At 48.8% G+C, this 17,890-nt stretch overlaps 1 protein-coding gene across 1 annotated transcript in view; it reads right to left on the bottom strand.

Annotated features, from left to right (window-relative positions):
• Nucleotides 1-13,122: 13,122 nt before the first annotated feature.
• Nucleotides 13,123-17,890, bottom strand: part of LOC118626480 (protein-arginine deiminase type-2) — a 44,207-nt gene continuing 39,439 nt past the window's right edge. The window contains exons 14-16 of the mRNA XM_036256234.1: nucleotides 16,914-16,999; nucleotides 14,734-14,862; nucleotides 13,123-13,866 (exon numbers count right to left, since the gene is read on the bottom strand). Of these exons, the coding sequence (XP_036112127.1) occupies nucleotides 13,633-13,866; nucleotides 14,734-14,862; nucleotides 16,914-16,999 (449 nt within the window). The 3' untranslated portion in view covers nucleotides 13,123-13,632. The remainder of the gene's footprint in view (nucleotides 13,867-14,733; nucleotides 14,863-16,913; nucleotides 17,000-17,890) is intronic.

Below are 17,890 nucleotides of genomic sequence, written 5' to 3'. Positions count from 1 at the left end.
CGGGTGGGAGGAGGGAAAGCCGAGAAAGCCAACGCGAGCAGGCGCAGTGGCGGAGTGCCCGGCGCATGCCCAGTTGGCCTCCCGCGTTTCTAAGGTGACCTTCCCAGAAGGGGGCGGAGTCAGAGAGGGAGGGAGGGAGAAGGGGTGGGACTAAGACCATGAAGAGGCGGTGCCATCCGATCCGAGTCACGTCCCGCGTTTAAGCCCTTTCATTCTGAAGTTTGTCAGTCCTATCACTCATCTCTGTCGCTTAGTGGCCTTAGTCTGACATTGTCAGACACAGTGCGGTTTGCCCAGGCCTGTCCAGGTTTCAGCACTGAGAGTGCAGAGTCCTGTGTCCAGAGGAATCCCTCATTCCCAGACAAATTGGGAGGGTTGGTGATTGAACTCAGGGGATTTCAAAGATGACGGACAAAGGTGTCCGTTCATTCATTCATTCATTCATTCAAATATGTATGGAGTACAGCTATGTGCCAGGTGCTGGGATGCTACAGAAAGTGAGTGAGCCAGGCACAGTTATTGTCCTCACTGGATTTACCAATAGTCAAGTAACCGGACAATTACAATATAGTCAACTCCATTCTGTAATGTAAGGGTGAGAGGGGAACCTATTCCTTGGTGACTTAGCCATTTAGCATCAGAAACCTTTTCTTGAACACCTACTGTATGTAAAACATTACCTCTGTCATCTTCCTTCATCCTGCAACAGTCTTGTGAGAGAGCTGTGCGTTTTGTCTCCATTTTAGTCATCTCGGCTGCTTTCTTCATTCAGACCCTTCTATGGGCCATCTTGACGCTTGCCTCACCTTTGGGACTTGATTACCTTGGGCAGGGTGTGGCCTTAGTCCTCCAAGTCACTTGGTTTCTTCGGTGTCCTCGGGCATTCATGTAAGTAAACTTTGCAGGTACCTGTGTTTCTCAAGAATGATATTTTTTTCCTTCTCTGCCCACTTGTTTTTGACACATGAAGGGCACGTTGTTATAGTCTTTGATTTCCACACACACTCATAGCTCATTTAGATGCTACTGGAGAAATTAAGATGACCAGACAAATTGGTTGGATAGGGCTAAGTTTCTGAAGTCTTGGGCTGGAACCCAGCTACACTGTCAAGTGGCCTCATGGAGGTGTTTAGTGCGGCTATGAGATATAGCCTAGTGCCTTGGGTCTAACCTTGAATCTTCCCCTCAAGGCTGGTGAACTTGGGTAAGTCCCTCCCCATCTCTAGCCTACAGTTTCCTTGCCTGTATCATCAAGATATTGGGTCAGCTGATTTAAGATTTCGTGATTCACGTGGGTACCTTGGGGGTGACTGTCAGGGTTGAGGTCACCTTGACTTTTTCACTGGCGCTGACCCAGCTCTGGAATAGAGCTCCTCCATGTCTGCCCCAAGCGGCCTCTTGGCTCACCCCAATTCACTGAAATCATGGGAACACCGTCACTGTCCTTCTGACTTCTCCTGGCTGAACTGTCTTCTGAGATGAAGGAAGAGTGTCCTCTCTCTCCAAGGGACATGTTTCTAGACAATTGGTCCTCTTGGCATTTTCAGGGTTCTTTCATCCCAAAGTCTGATGTCACTCCCAGATAAGTGACTACCCTTTTACTTGGGTCACCTTGGAAAAAACAGTCTGAGGCCTGCAGAATTGAGACCTTGATTTATGAAGGGGCTCTTGGTGCCAATGGGCCCACACACCCTCCAGTCACGTCATTCCTGGGCTTCATGGGGATTTGGGGAGCTCAAAGTTATGGAGGAATAAATTCCTGGACGGCTGTACCTCCGCTTTGAACTTTGGGATTCTGGAAAGGCACAGCTGCAGAAGGACTTAGAGGTTTTCATGGCCTGCTCCTGACATATTTTCCCATGGTCTCCTCGTGATAAGACTCAAGGGTTTTTGTTTGTTTGTTTCTACTTGTCTAGCTAGTGAAGTATTGCTTTCCACCAATCTGCTAGGTGCTTTAAGTTTATGCTGAACCTCATCATTTGAAAATGTGCTTATAAACAGTCTCCTTTAGTCCTCATGACAACCCTTTGGGTTGGAATAACTGTCCCCATTTTACAGACTTTCTTATGAGAAATGAGAAAGCTGAGCAATCGGGCGGGAATTTTGCTTCAGGAGCTCTTTCTTCCCTAAAAGGGCTGGGAATCACGTCCAGAATTAAAAACTAAAACCAAAAAGTGTTGCCGTTTATACAATCAACGATATTTCTAGTGCCTTGTGATTTAGGGCAGCCCAGTTGGAGTCCTTGCAGCCAGAGGGCTAAGGAGGGTTGGATTTGGGGGTGGGGGTGGGGTGGATATCGGATGATTTTATTGCCTGGGTGACTTATTTGCCTCTGAAAAAAACCCACCTTGAGCCCTGGCCAGTTTGGCTCAGTGGTTGAGTGTCAGCCTGCGGACCAGAGAGTCCTGGGTTCGGTTCCCACTAGGAGCATGTACCACCAAAAACACTTCCATTGATCTCTCAGGTGGAACTCAGGGGACTTTTTATCCAAAATTCAGGATTCATTTGCCTTCGACCAATGTGCTGTGGCTCTGCTCCATCTTTCTGCCTGACCCTTTCCCTTTGTCCAGCTGTCTCCTGAATGTCTCCACCTGGGTGTCCCAGTGGGCTCTGAAACTCAACCTGCCCCTACTGTACATATCACCCGAGGAGCGCTTAGCTTCCCTCTTGCTGGCACCACCATTTATCCGGTCTCCAAGCCAGAAACCCAGTGTGGTTCTTGACTCTTCGCCTGCCACATGCAATCGACCACCGACTCCCAGCACGGCCTCCAAGGTTTTCAGGACTGGCCCACCCACGGGCCCTTCCCATCTCATCTTTCCTTGTGATAAAACCATTTTGTTCCCCTCCTTGCTCCATGCCTTGGCTCATTCCCATGTCTTGGGTCTGGAGGGCCCTTTTCTCCTTTTCCACATGGCTAATTCCTCATCATGTAGGATTCAGCTCCAACTTTCTCTTCCCTTAAAATCATCCCTGCCCTGGCCAGTGTGGCTCAGATGGTTGGAACATTGTCCTGTGCACCAAAAGGCTGCCGGTTCGATTCCCGGTCAGGGCACATACCTAGGTTGTAGGTTTGATCCCTGGTGGGGGCATGTGTGGGAGGCAGCAGATTGATGTTTCTCTCTCTCTAAAATCAATAAACATATCCTTGGGTGAGGATTAAAAAAATACTTATAAAAAAATTTAAAGAACATTTATATATATATAAAAAATCACCCCTTTGCCAGCCTCATCAGTACATTCTCTGATCTGCTATCAATGCACATACACCCGGTTTAACAATTACCCATTTACATATCTGTCTTCCCAGGCTGTGGGCATCTTGAGGGCATGGCTTAACTTTCTTCATAGAACTTATTGCTATCTGCAAGTTTAATTTTAGTTCCTTATGAATATATATTTTTGTCTGAACCTCCTACACCAGAGGTCAAGGACTATGTCTGTCTTGTTCACTTGTGTTCCCAGAGCCTGGCACACAGCAGGTGACCAATAAATGCTCAATGAATGAATGGATTCAGGTTTGTTTTCACAGACGGCTTGGGACTTACCAAATAGTAGCAATGCATTGATGTTGGTTGGTTAAATGAAGGAATAAATAAAAACAGAGGATAGTTGTCCCTATTCCTTGTAGAAGGTAAAAGGAGAGACTGGGGGTGAGGTGAGTGGTTAGGGGAGCAGGGAGCCCAGTAGAGATTCAGGCAACTTTAATATCTGGATCAGGACTAGGGCAAAGTGAGTGGACAAAAATTTTTTTTTTTTTTTTAATCCTCACCCGAGGAATTTTTCCATTTTTTTGTACAGATAGAGTGGGAGGGAGAGAGAGGAAGAGAGAGAGAGAGAGAGAAACATCGATGTGAAGGGACACATCGAGTGGCTGCCACCCGCACGACCAACCAGGGCCGGGGACAAACTGCAACCGAAGTACGTACCCTTAGTGGGAACCGAACCCGGGTCTTTCCCGACCGCAGGCCGACGCTCTAACCGCTGAGCCAAACTGGCCAGGGCGAGTGGACAAAATTTAAGAGGGTCAAAAATCTCGGCCATTAAGATAAATCATATTTTAATGCAATATTTTAAAAAGTGAAAATGCAAAAATCCACGATGAACAAAATGTCAAAATTTTAAGTAGAGACCGTGTTCTCCAAGAAAAACCAGAGGACCGAGTCAGTCAAGGGAGCTCGGAGCCATCACCCTGGTTCCCTCTGTCCTGGTAAAGGCACTGATGGTCATCTTTACTATTATTGTTCAAGTTGCTAGTGACAGTGATGATGGGGCTGCTGCTGCTGCTGCCTGTAGCTGCCACCTTTGTAGTGCCTACCAGGCCCTCCGCAGAGCACTTTGGGTACATTTTCTCTCTCTATTATAACCCCCACGAGGTAGGGGTTTTTGTCCTTCATTCAAAGTTGAGGCAACTGAGACTCAGGAGTGTCAACAACTCCCTAAGTCAGTCACATAGCTAGGAGGTCAGCATCCTCATTTAGGGAGACCGCTGTGCTGTGGGTATGTGCCCAAGGTTTGTGGGAACACAATGGTTGCAATCGCTCTGCTCCACCTGCAGAGGGCGCCTTCACCCCATGGAACTGCCAGGGCTCCCCAACCGCCCTTTCCAACCTGCCCTTAGAACCCTCTTCCCTCTAAACTCCACCATATAATTAGACTTTCTCAAAATATTCTCTCTGAGTGGGATGGGGACAGTCATATGCTACAGGCTTCTCCAATTTTATGAGCACACTCCATGGAGCTCCTGGAGCAAAAGTCACGAGCCACCCCCACTCCAGATGGGGCTGTGTTTCACACAGCTGAAGTCAGCTCAGCTGCTGGGACTTAGCAAGTGGCCCAAGGCTTCCTGGGGACTGTCACGTTGCTGGGACTTATAGCAACACACACACACACACACACACACACACACACACACACACACACGAGATCACCCACCCTGCTAACCTCTGTGTCATTCCCATCTGCTTGCCACATCACCAGCATACTAGCAAATTAGCAGTAATTTGGTCCTCAGGATGTGTGTGGGTGTGTGCTTTGTGAACACAGTACATGATAGAACTCCCTTTCCAGCTGAATCTGATTTTTGAGCAGCTCTTTCTGTCAGAGACAGAACCGTGTAATGAAAGGCAGAAAAGGAATAGTGGAGAATATTCATCTGTAGCAGGGACCTAGCCGCTCACAGGCAACAAAGCAAATCAGAGGGATGCAGAATGGTAAGAGCAAGTTGACCTTCTAGAGAGGCAGGGAGGTGGAGTGGTTATGGGTGCAGGCCTTTAGGAGTTCAAATCCTTTTATACCAGTCATTTACTGTGTGACCTCAAGCTAGTTGCTTAACCACTCTGTGCATTATTTTCCTGTTGTGTAAAGTGGGGAGGAATTTGTATCTGTGAGGAGCTATCAATCTTTTTTTTTAAGATATGTTTTTATTGATTTTTTAGAGACAGAGAAAGGGAGAAAGAGAAAGAAACATTAATGTGAGAGAAAAACATTACTCCTGCTCGCCCCCTACTGGGGGTCAAGCCCGCAACCTGGGCATGTGCCCTGACTGGGAATTAAACCGAGACCTCTCAATCCACTGAGCCACACCAGCCGGGCTATCAATCTTTTTTTTTTTTTTTTTTTACATTTTATTTTTTATTTTTTTAATCCTCACCCGAGGATATTTTTCCATTTTTTGTTCAGATAGAGTGGGAGGGAGAGAGAGGAAGGGAGAGAGAGAGAGAGAAACATCGACGTGAAGGGACACATCGAGTGGCTGCCACCCGCACGACCAACCAGGGCCGGGGACAAACTGCAACCGAAGTACGTGCCCTTAGCGGGAACTGAACCCGGGTCTCTCTGTACCGCAGGCCAACGCTCTAACCGCTGAGCCAAACCGGCCAGGGCCGGGCTATCAATCTTAAACTGGTGTTAGGAAGCCTAGCTGGGGGAAGGAAAGGGATTAAAAGAATTGTGAGTCCGGCCAGTGAGGTCGCTGGTTCGATTTCTGGTCAGGACACATGCCCAGATTGTGGGCCAGATCCCCAGTGGGGGGGATGCAGGAGGCGGCCAGTTGATGTTCTCTCTCATCGATGTTCCTATCTCTCTCTCCCTCTTTCTTCCTCTCTCTCTAAAATCAATAAAGGAAAAAACTGTGAATTATTAGAGGGAAAAGATTATGCTAATCAGGATGGGGAGACTTCAACATAAATAAGATGCCAAGGGTTTCAGGCAGCTTTAAACAATTATTTAAAAGTACATATGTAATTAAATTCTCACTCTGTAAAAATTTCAAGCAACATAGATAAAGTTTAAATCTTCTCAGTCACACTTCCTTTCCCAGAAGTGATTACTATTGTCAGTTTCAAGGAATTGCTTCCATATCTTTTTCTTTGCATGTATATACATATGTATGTTTCTACAGAAATCCATGGCTTAGATAGATGTTCTTTTTTTTTTTTAAATACCAACATCAAGTGTTCTGTCTTGGAGTTCTTCTCTTGTTAGTACATACAGATCTATTTCATTTTATGTGCTGCAAAATATGTATGTATTTATTTAAAGATTTGTTATTGATTTTTAGAGAGAGAGGTAGGGAAGGGAGAGAGAGAGAGAGCAAAACATTGTTCGGCTGCCTCCTGCACACCCCCTACCTGGGATTGAGCCTGAAACCCAGGCATGTGCCCTGACCCAGGATTGAATTGGCGACCTTTCAGTGATGGAAGGTCCCCAACCATCTGAGCTACATTGGGCAGGGTGCTGCAAAAAAAATATTTAAATGTAGGATTGTATCACGGTTTGATCATTCTTTGGGTAGTTTTTTTTTTTTTTTTTTTGGGTTAATCCTCACCTGAGGATCTTTTCCCACTGATTTTTGAGAGAGAGACACACATCGAAATGAGCAAGACACATTGAATGGTTGCCTCCCACACACGCCTGACCAGGGAATTTAACCTGAGACCCTTCTGTGCGAGGGCTGATGCTCTAAACACGGAGCAACACAGGCCAGGACCCTCAGGTAAAACTTATCTTTACTGTTGAATGTATTACAAATGTCCCCCACTTTTCCCCCCATTGACCCTCTCCTACCCGCTCCCACCCCTCTCCTGACTTCCCCACACTGTTGTCTGTGTCCACTGGTTATGCACATATGCATATAAGTTCTTTGGTTTATCCCCTCCCCCTTTTCTTTGTACAGCTTTTTGAACCTTATTCATTTCTCCCTTTGGCAAATATTTATCAAGTGCCTACTCCATCCGTCTGCCTCTTTGCCCTCGCTGTCTGTCTCCCTGACTCAGCTGCAAGTTTCTCGGGGGCTGAGATCATGTCTCATTCCAGGGAGAACACACATCCCGGTTTGCCTAGCATGGTTCTGGATTTCACCTGCTAGCCTGGTGGAAGTATTTGTAGTGCCCCTTTCCCTGTGGTTTAGATGAAAAATTATATGATCGCTTTAGTTTTGCCTACAACAGATGCTTATAGCCAATGCTAATGGAAAAAAGAATGAATGGATATTATTTGGTTTTCATGATTTAGAGATGCCATCTCACTCGAAGCGAAAGGCTCAAGAGTGTGTACTAGGCTATGTAGAGGTCATTTCTCTCTGGGCTCACTTGCCTTTGAGGGTCTATAGGAATGTTTATAGGAACCCTTCCATCTCCAGACATCTTGCTCACAGGTATCGGGGTTTTCTTACTGTGAGATTCTAATAGGACATCTAGTATGTTAAAATAACTGGTGAAAGGTGACATTTATGAGTAAAAGAATGATGACATTGAACTTTTGTGAGGAAGTTATTTCCAAGATGAGGTCATCAAGAGCAGCGGTTTAGCAGGTGGGTTCTGGAGCCAGACCACCTGGGTGTGAATCCCGTGCTTCCTGCTGTGTAATCTTCAGCAAGTCATTTCCTCTCTGAGCCTCAGTTTCCTCATCTGTAAAGTGGGGATAACAACCTCACAGGTTTGTTGTGAAAATTAGGTGAGATGATGAATGTAAAATATTATGCTGAACCATGTGAAATCCACTCTATTGGACCATTTTGACCTTCCAAATGGCATTTCATATAGTTCAACCTGGCAGGTGCCTGGCATATGGTCAGTGTTTAAAAAATAGTGGCTATTATTATCTCACATCTGGTTGGGCTGATATGTCTGCTTCTATTGCCTGGCTGAACAGACGTTTCATTCTTTCATCCAAACGTATTTGCTGAGCACCGACAGTGTGCCAGGAATTGCCGTCAGAAGGAAACAAGACATTCCTCCTAAGGGGTGAACATGTCTCTTCAATACATCAGTTGCGCAGTAGCATGTGAATAGGGCCCTGGAATGCTGGTTAGGGACTATTCTTAGAGAGTCATCTTGGGGTGCCCATGACAGTGATAAGGTGGGCCTCCGCTTGCAGAGAGTGAGGGATGGAGGCAAAGCAGGCTTGACCTGCACTGGGCAGTTTGCTTCGTGGCCAGCTAGAGAAGACCAGCCTGTGCTTCCTCAGAGATCAGGGCTGAAGAGGAACCCAGCTGGCCAGGGGGGTGACTTCTCCCATCAGCCAGGCTGGGCCAAGGCTGCAGAGCTGAGCTTTCTGCCTGAGCATGTCCTTTTTCTGGTCATTCATCTGGAGAAGAGATTCCACAAGCTGTATTTGATGTCACTCACTATATTTAGTTACAAATAACATTGCCATCGCCCCCCTGGACTGAATGCCACTTGGGTGAGGATCCTGGTGGATAAGTCCCACCACCGGGGAGACAGAATTCATCCCTGGTTGTACTCTTGTTGGGCAGGGGGAGCACTCCACTTCCACAGGCTTTTGGCTATGCCATGGTATGGCTCCAATCTGGAAAGAAGGGGCTGGGATAATGAAGACTCAACTCCCCTCACTTGGGACCTCAAGACAACATCTTACATTAAAATGCAGAATCAAGTTTTGTCACAGGGAATAGTGAAGGGAAGGAGGCTAGAGGTGAGGGAGTTGTTTTTTCTTTCCATGGAGCCGGTGGGTTCCTATGTTGACCTGGCCAAAGGCACTCCCCTTGCTGAGAAGGAAGCCAGACCTGGTAACATAGCAGCAGCCATGGTTCAGGCAAGAGGAACTTCTGTATACCAGGGCAGAGAGGAACAGTGTTTATTTCATACTTCTCTTTTTGGTATTATAATGATAAACTTTCGTTAGTCATTGCAGTCAGACTAGCTGGATCCCGGGGATTTAAGAAGTGTGCCTATTCTATAATTGGGGCTCAGCCTGGCAGAGAGGCGTCCAATCTGGTAGCCACTTGTGGCTATTGAGCACTTGAAATCTGAGTAGTCTGAATAGAGAAGTGATATAAGTATAAAATGTACATCAGCTTTCAAAGACTTACTATTGAAGAGGAATGTAAAATATTTCATTAATATTCAAAAAGTTTTATTACATGTTGAAATGACAATACTCTGAATATATTGGGTTAAATAAAACATATTATTAAAATTAACTTCACCAGTTTTTTACTTTTTGCAATGTGGTTACTGGGAAATTTAAAATGACCCATGTGGCTTGCATGATATTTCTACTGGGGAATACTATTCTAGGAGTCTCCAGGTGACTTTTACCTGTCCCGAGGTGAGTGAGTGGTCAAATGTGAAAATACCACCAGGATGGATTTAACATATTGGCATCCCTTGGGGAGTCTCAGAAATAGGTGAGTCAGGAAAACCTATTGAAGATTGGCCTTGCTGTGGCTTGGGTCATATTAGTTGGGTATAAAAGAGAACAGTGACCTCAGAGGGCTAGGTCCATGAGTTAAGTCTGAGAGTAAGAGAACTAGTGATTTTTGTTTTGCAGTGGCCCCTTAAAATGGCTGCACCAAAACATCAGTCCAGAAACCCAAGATGGAAGTAAGGGGTCAGAAGCCCCAAGGTACATCCCAAAGAGCTTGGAAGTGGCTTCTAGGCTCCATGAGCAACTAGGTGGCTTTACTTTAGAGACTCAGGAGATTTTTCATAAAGACCCTGTTAGACCATGGTTATGTTGTATGGATTTTTATACCATGGGTTAAATCACAAATACTTATGTGTAACAATCCCATATTATGAGAACATAGTATTACCCAGAGCAGTGGACACAGTTGGTGCCCTGCCCAGATCCTTTTCTGATTCTGGGAGCTCATACCCAGCTCCTGTGACTTTGTTGCTAATAATCACAGCTGTGATCCTCTTTAGAAGATTTCCTGTGGGTTACTAGCGCCCCTGTGCCCATTCAGAGAGCCAAAGTTCTCATAGCCAATGATCGACTAGTGCAGGTGTACAAAACTCCATCTGCAGATGTAAGAATTCTGAGCTGCCACACAGAGCTCTCCAGTGAGCAGGCTGAGGCTGCACCTGAAACCACAACCTTATTTGGCTTCTTTTCTTTTCCCATCCTGCTCTCTTCACCCCTTTCCTGCTTTCTCCTAGACAAACTTCCTTAATAAATCACTGGTTCTCAAATGCTCATCTCAGGGTCTGCTTCTGGGGAACCCCACAAGAAAACACAGTCAGACTTTGTTGTGGGTATTGGTCTTTTTTTAAACTTTTTTTTTCTTTATTGATTTTTAGAGAGAGAGGAAGGGAAAAATGGAAACACGGATGAGAGAGAACATCGATTGGCAGCCTCCTGCATGCCCCCAACTGGGGATTGGGCCCACAACCTGGGCATGTGCCCCGACTGGGAATCAAACCGGTGACTTCTTGGTGCATGGGTCGACGCTCAACCACTGAGCCACATCAGCCGGCCTTGGGTATTGGTCTTGATCTTGGGTGGTGGCCATGTAATACACATCCACTGAGTGTGTGGGGGATTCCAAACCCTTGAGATACCCTTGCTAAGAGCTCTGACCCTGTGCCCAGAGGAGCAGGGGCTGTAGGAACAGAAGAGGGCCTGTGTGTGGTCTGCATCACTCCAGGCTGTGTGTGTGAAGCAGCGATGAATGTCACACTGACAGCCACATGACTTCCCCTCTGACCATTTATTTTATTGCTGTTTGACCAGGCTCTTCCCCCACATCTTTTGATCTCTATCTTAATGACACCGTTGCCTTCTTACAGAAAGTATTTCAAAATAAGGATTGAAACAGGAACTTTGTTGAGTTTTGCAACACAGAAGTGTATTCTAGGCCTACATTTATAGGAAGTGGGAGTTGAAAGAGCAATGAGTTCGTGGGGTTGGGGAAGAGGGGGTGTCCCCACCAAGGGCCGTCACACAGGTGGGCAGGCAAGATGGGGATCGGGGTCTGAGTCCTGAGCGTTCCTGAATCGTCAGGAATTACTGACTTATCGAAGGGGAGAGCTTTGGAAAAATCTATAAACACACATTGTCTCCACATGGAAGGCACTTACTTCCCCTTAAGATAGATTAGGGAAAAAATGAAAGCAAGCCTGAAAACCCACATTAACCAAACACACACACACGAGACAAACTCTAAGTCTCCAGAAAAACACCCTCAAATAGGCACTTGGTGTCTCCAGCTCTGGGGTTGGAGAGATCTGGGATTTTGTGCCCCTAAGACAGGGGCCACTGTCCCCACGGGGCAGAGCAGCTTCTGAAGGCCCTGCGGTCTGATCTGTTGGGTGGTCCTGGCCCAGCTGGACGGGAAGGAGCTCCGTTTAATGAAGACCCCCTTGCCTCTTAGTCACCAAGACAGTGACTTGCAGAAAGTTCTGTGCCCGGTGCATCTTCTGAATATAGCAGCCTGGCATTTCTAAAGAGCACATCACTGGAAGGGTAAATGCTGGCTTTTTAAATGCGAGCGTGGCATCATGGCAAGTGACTGGCTCCATGAGGCAGGGGCCACATCCAGTTTGCCACTACACACTGTATCCTCAAGACCCAGCACTGTGCCCGGCACTTAGTAGGCACACAACCAACGTTTATTGAATGACTGAAGAAAATAATCCGGGAAGAAAAGCCCTTTCTCCCACGAATACAAATTTATAATCTTTTCACTGGTTACAAGTAGGTTCATTTTAACCCTCAACATGGAATTACAATTCATTTATTCTCCTGACATCAGCTGGCCCTAGAGGAACTTTGTTTTAGTTGAGGCTGTCTTTCCAGTGGGAGCCAGGGAATTCATCTGGTTACGTCCAAACAAGAGGGTCTTCAGTGGGATAATCAATCCATCTTTTAAGCCAGCAGCTGGCCCAGAACTGGATGGTCTGGCTGGAGGCTAGACCAGGGTCTGATGTCTGGGAAGGAGGGGCTGGTCTTTAATTATATCCTGGGGGAAGAGGGTCTGAGTGATAAATAAATCTTGGTCTAAATAAATCTTGCCGGAAGGGCTGGTAACAGGAATAGGAAGTAGAGGCACCGAGAGAGGAGGGAGGTCAGGGACTGGCCCTAGAATTGAGAACCAGGCAAGAGAAGGTGGGTATGGCTGACCCCAGGGCCTTTACACACTGAGCTCTCAGGCCACAAGGATGCTGGTCAGGGGAGGAATCCCCAAGCATCTGGGAGAGCCTGTGTCCATGAGAGAGATGAGGCACAAGGAACATCTCAAAAATGAAGTCTGCTCTGATAAAATTGCTTCCAGGGAAGGTTCTAAGTGACATTATTGGACCCTCAGGGAATGGGGGCGGGGGCTAGCCAATGTGTCTACACTGCAGAGAGAAAGCCACAGGGGCTTGGAAGAAGCTGGTAAGGAATGAATAATTGGGGTTGCGACCTGGAACCCCAAGGGAAGTGAATTTGAAATGATGATGGTAGCTCAAGTCGTGTGGGCGTCCCAGGTCCCTTTCCACGCGGTCTACCTTGACCTTCAGGGCATGGCTACCAGGGGAACAGGTGAGCCCAGAACCTCCTTCCCTTCACCTTCCCTCAATTTTGGACAAGAGACTAAGGCTTCTTTGGGGAATGATTTGGGTCTATGAGGTTTTGTTCTGTTTTTCATGTCAGGGCTGTACCGATACTGGCCAAACGCCCAGCTGTTTTTCAGGAAGGACAGAGCTGAGGCTCCTGGGGGTGGCTTCAGTGGACACTGATGGCCTTCTGAGGGCGGGCAAGGCACCGATACCCCAAATCCCTCCCAGTTCCTGAAGGCTTCCCGGTGGGTCTGGACAGGCGGAGGAAGCTCTGGGGGAGAACTCAGGGAGGGAGGGAGGGAGGGAAGTGCCAGGTCCCTGTAGGGTACCCCGACAGTTGAGTGCTCCCTTTTTTCGCCACGCAGTGCCTGGCTGAAGCTCTGATTGCTGGGGCACCCACTTCAGTGATGGCCACCTCCAGCAACCTCACTGCCGGCCACACCCCGACCCCTCGCACCCAGGCTCCTTTGTTTGAAAGGTCTTGATTGATTTCGGTAACTGACCATTTGGGCAGCTTGGCTTTCCTCTTCCACGCTTTAAAACCCCACGCTTACGTTTTAAATTTGCCAACAGAGAGTGAGCAACCTTAGGCCCCAACCCTCGACCCCAATAAAAACGGAACCCCAGGCCGGTGTGCTTGCTCTCCCTCCCCGCGACCTCTCTGGGCGGCCCCAGGTGTGCTGTGTCATTTCCAGGTCCTGTAGGTAATACACTTGTTTTTCTTCCCAAAATTTCTTGATGCTTATCGCTGAGGGGCTTCTTGCAATCACAAGAACCACAGGGCCGGTCCAGCCACACGCTGGTTGTTGGTAGGCTGAGGCCGGCACACGACACCCGCTGTGGGTCAGGGCACCATGTGCCACCACTTGAAGGCGAAGGGCTTCCTGCGGACGTTGGTGCCGCAGTGGATCTCCCCCAGGAACTTGTGGTAAGCAGAAATGTCATCGATGAAGGTGCAGCAGAGGCCCAGGGGCTCCAGCAGGGCGCGCACGTGCGTCTCCAGGCAGCACTCTTCCTCAATCTGGGGCCCGAAGGGCTTGGGGATGCCCAGGTCCTTGTCCAGCACGATCATGTTCACCTGGGACAGAGGGCGGGCCAACAGCTCCTGTTTAGTGAGCACCTACTGTGCACCTGGCCCTGTTCTAAGCTCATTGGATCCTCCCAACAATCCTATGAAGTAGGTGTTGTGATTTATCCCCACTTTATTTATTTTTTTTCCTTTATTGCTTTTAGAGAGAGAGGAAATAAGAGGGAGAGATAGAAACATCGATGAGAGAGAACATGGACTAGCCACCTCCTGCATGCCCCCCACTGGGGATGGGGCCCACAGCCTGGGCATGTGCCCTGACCGGGAATCGAACTGGTGACCTCTTGGTGCATGGGTCGACGCTCAACCACTGAGCCACACCGGCCGAACTATCCCCACATTACAGACGAGGAAAATGAGGCACAGAGGGGGCTAAGCAACTCATACGTGGCAGAGCTGAAGCTCCTTATGCATGTGTATATATATGCATGTCCATGCCTGTGCACATGGCTATACATGTGTACGCTTCAGCACATGCGTGCACATGCATGTGGGTAGGTATGTGTACACATGTGTATGTGTGTGTACTTATGCATGCATCTGTGTGTGTGTTCTAACCTCTTTCTAGCTCATAGAAGACTATAACAAGAATCCCCGTCCCTAAAGGCCTTTTACGCTTGCACACCCGTTCCTACTGTCTAAGGACTGCCCAGGAGCGCAGTGAGCACGGGCATCTCCCCCCAGAGGGAACGAGGCCCAGACACGGCAAGTGCCTGGGGCGGGTGGCCGAGGCCACACAGCAGCTCAGCCAGGACTGTGGCCTAGGCGTGCTGATTGAATGGCTTCAGCCCAGAGGGGCCTTCTGGATCTGGCTGCCCTGATTGGCCCAGATGGGGTTTGGGGTCCGGAGCGCCTCACCATGTTTGGGAAGAAGGCTCTGGCCTGGCGGCCCTCGTCCATCTTGAACAGAGCAGGCAGATCGATGATGTCCTGCTCCGTCAGTCCCAGCTCCTTCTTGAGGATGTCACGGTTCCAGTCCAGGCAGCGCTGCGGGGGGGGGGGGGGGCAGGCAAGTGAGAGGACATCCCTGCCACCTTTGTGAACTCCCCTGAACCCAGGGCCCTGGCACCCCAGGGAGCCTTCCAGTGCTCATCCCGCACCCCTGCCCTCGGCAGTGCCCCCTCACCAGGGCTCAGTAGCAGCAGTAGCCAAGAGAGCGAGAGACGATCACAGCGCAGGGCTAGTAGGTGCTCAGGAAATGACCAGATGCAATGCTAAGGGCTTGCTACTCAGCATCTCACTGACTCCTCAGGCTGCTCTGCCCCGTGAGGTGAGAATAAGGGTGACTGTGTTTGACTGATAATAATAAAAGCTAACATGTGCAAGTGTCTTGAGTGCTTTACACACATTACCTATTCAAGCCTCAGCACCTTGAGGCAGACACTATTATTCTCCCCATTAGAGACGAGGGGACGGAAGACACGGAGTTTTTAGTGAGGTGCCCTAGGTCTTACTGCCAAAAGTGGGGGCCATGATTTGACTTCAGATCTACCCGATGCCAAAAAAATGACCACAGAGCAGGTATAATAAAGTCAACTTTCAAGTAGCCACTGAGGGGTTTCGTGAACTTGTTTGGGTTTCGTGAACTTGTTTGGGTTTTGTGAGTTTCGCTTCTCTGGCATCCACTCCACCCCTCCCCCTGCATTGTTGCATTGGACTGACCACACCCTCACTTTCTGCTGAGAGCTAATTAGTGGACACTAGCCTCTACCTCCTTGCCCCAGTGATTGGTTCAGGGATGGATAGGAAATCAGGTATAAGGCAATCCGTATGATAATTGGTTCAAGTAAGCACAATTATAGTGAAATGCAAGGGTTTTGTTTGATTGTTGGGGGGGCATATAAGACCTCTCTCTTTATGGATGGTGTTCTGGGTGAATGTGAGAACTGTTGTAGCTATGCTCCTACCCACGAGGGTACCTGCAGACCCAAGAAGTGCAGAGAAATGGAGCTGGAGCCCTGATCAACCTGTGCCTGAAATCCACACCATTGCCAGACTTTCCACTTATATGAGCCAATCATGCATTTTTGTTGAAATCAGTTTGAGTTTTCTCTGTGTTGTTGTTGTTGTTGTTTTTTAAACTCGGTACTTGTGGAGGAGAGACTGTTCCGTGATGTGACCACTGCTTGACCTGTGAGCTGGACTCAGAGCAGAACAAAGATTGTTTACTGCAAACCCCGGTAGAGACTGATCGTAACTGATGTTCGTCCTGACATAAATCAGCACCCCTCCCCTGCCTCCCACTGTGTGCTGGTTCCTGGAACAGGCTGTTGTCCTGACCTGGTCAAGCATGCAAAGCAATTTCCCACACCTGCCAGCATTCGGCACTAGTACCCATGACTCTTCTCCCTTACCCAGGGCCCACTTCATCTTGCAAAATTCAGGGCATACATTTATACGTGCATTTTTCTGGAGAGCAGTTCTGTCTCGTTCATCATATTTTATTTATTTATTTATTTTTTATCCTCACCCGAGGACATTTTTCCATTTTTTTTTGTTCAGGTAGAGTGGGAGGGAGAGAGAGAGAGAAACATCGATGTGAAAGGAACACATCGAGTGGCTGCCACCCGCACAACCGACCAGGGCTGGGGACAAACTGCAACTGAGGTACGCGCCCTTAGCGGGAACCGAACCCGGATCTCTCAGGACCGCAGGCCGACGCTCTAACCGCTGAGCCAAACCGGCCAGGGCTCGTTCATCATATTTTAAAGGGGCATATCTTCCCCAAATGTTAAGGGCTCTCTAGCCTTGCAGAGCCCTGGGCTCTTTTGCACTGCCTGGCATGCCTCCCTTCCCAGGTCCTCTGTCTGCTCTAGCCTCTGCGGACACTCGTCCTGTCTTTGTCACCCTTTAGCCTGCAGCTTTAGCACAGGAGTAAAGCAGGGAGCTGAACCCAGTGCTCCTTGAAGCCCTTCCCTCTGTCATGCGGCTGTGAACTCTTGGCCATTCCCTACTGAAGCCCGGAGGATGTGAGAGGTGACATTGGGCACAGCCCCGGGACCTCTGGCCCCACCCAGTGGCTGGGCCCCTGCCCTCACCTGGAAGTACTGGTTCTCCTGCACAAGGCTCTCATTGGACAGAATCTTGTTGATGGTGATGCGCTTGTTGCTCATCCCGCCCAAGCCTGTGGGGGTCAGAGGACGGAACAGTTTAGCCTTAGGTATGCCAGCTTCTGGGCTGACCGCTAGGAAGAAGGAGATGGGGCTGGGAACAGGCTGGGGCACAAGAGGGCACTGCCAGGACATACAAGCCTCCTCTGCCCGGGAAAGGCAGCACGCACTCCTTCCCCCAGGGCGGGCCGTGTCGCCTGGGCCAGGGAAGGGGTGCGGCTGCCTAGCTCTCTCCCTGGCAAGAGGGTCGGGTGGCACAATTAGCCACCTGAGTCTTATACCTGGAGCCTGCTTCTGAGGGCAAGCAGCCCTCCAGGGTGAGGATGGCAGAAGCAGGATGCCCAGAAGTATCACCTTCCTGTTTTCCAGACCCGCCGCATGCTTGGCCCAGGCCCTGGTCTGTGCCGGCATCTCCTCCCATTCCGCCGAGGCGGCCCCTGTGGTCTCTGCCCTGATGAGTAACACCTAACGCTCACTGAGCACCTACTATGTGGCGGGCACTCTTCCACACGTTTTACATGGATAACTTGGAAATCTTCTGCACAGTTCTAGGAGGTAGCTGCTAGAAGTAAAGACGAGGAAACCAAGGCACGGAGAAGTCACATGACTTGTCCGAGGTCTCAAAGCTGGTGGCACCTCCTGCTCTGGGAAGAGTCTCCGGTACATGGTACCTCCCAGTCCTGCACGTGTGAGTGGCAGACACACGGAGGCTCTCACCCTGTGCCCGAGCTGTCTCCACATCACCACCTGGGCCTGTGTGTATAAAGACAGTGGCTCCTAGAGCCAATGGGTAGCTTTGGAGCCATGTTTAATATAGAAAGAAGCCTCCAGAAAGTCAAGACTTATGCCTGCCAATCCAAGACAAAAAATAAGCCCCGTTGGTGAAGAATTGAAAAAGGACAGCG

This window comes from Molossus molossus, unplaced genomic scaffold, assembly GCF_014108415.1.
Source record: "Molossus molossus isolate mMolMol1 unplaced genomic scaffold, mMolMol1.p scaffold_m16_p_12, whole genome shotgun sequence".
Taxonomy (NCBI): Eukaryota; Metazoa; Chordata; class Mammalia; order Chiroptera; family Molossidae; genus Molossus; species Molossus molossus.
This window is presented reverse-complemented; position numbering and strand designations above follow the sequence as displayed.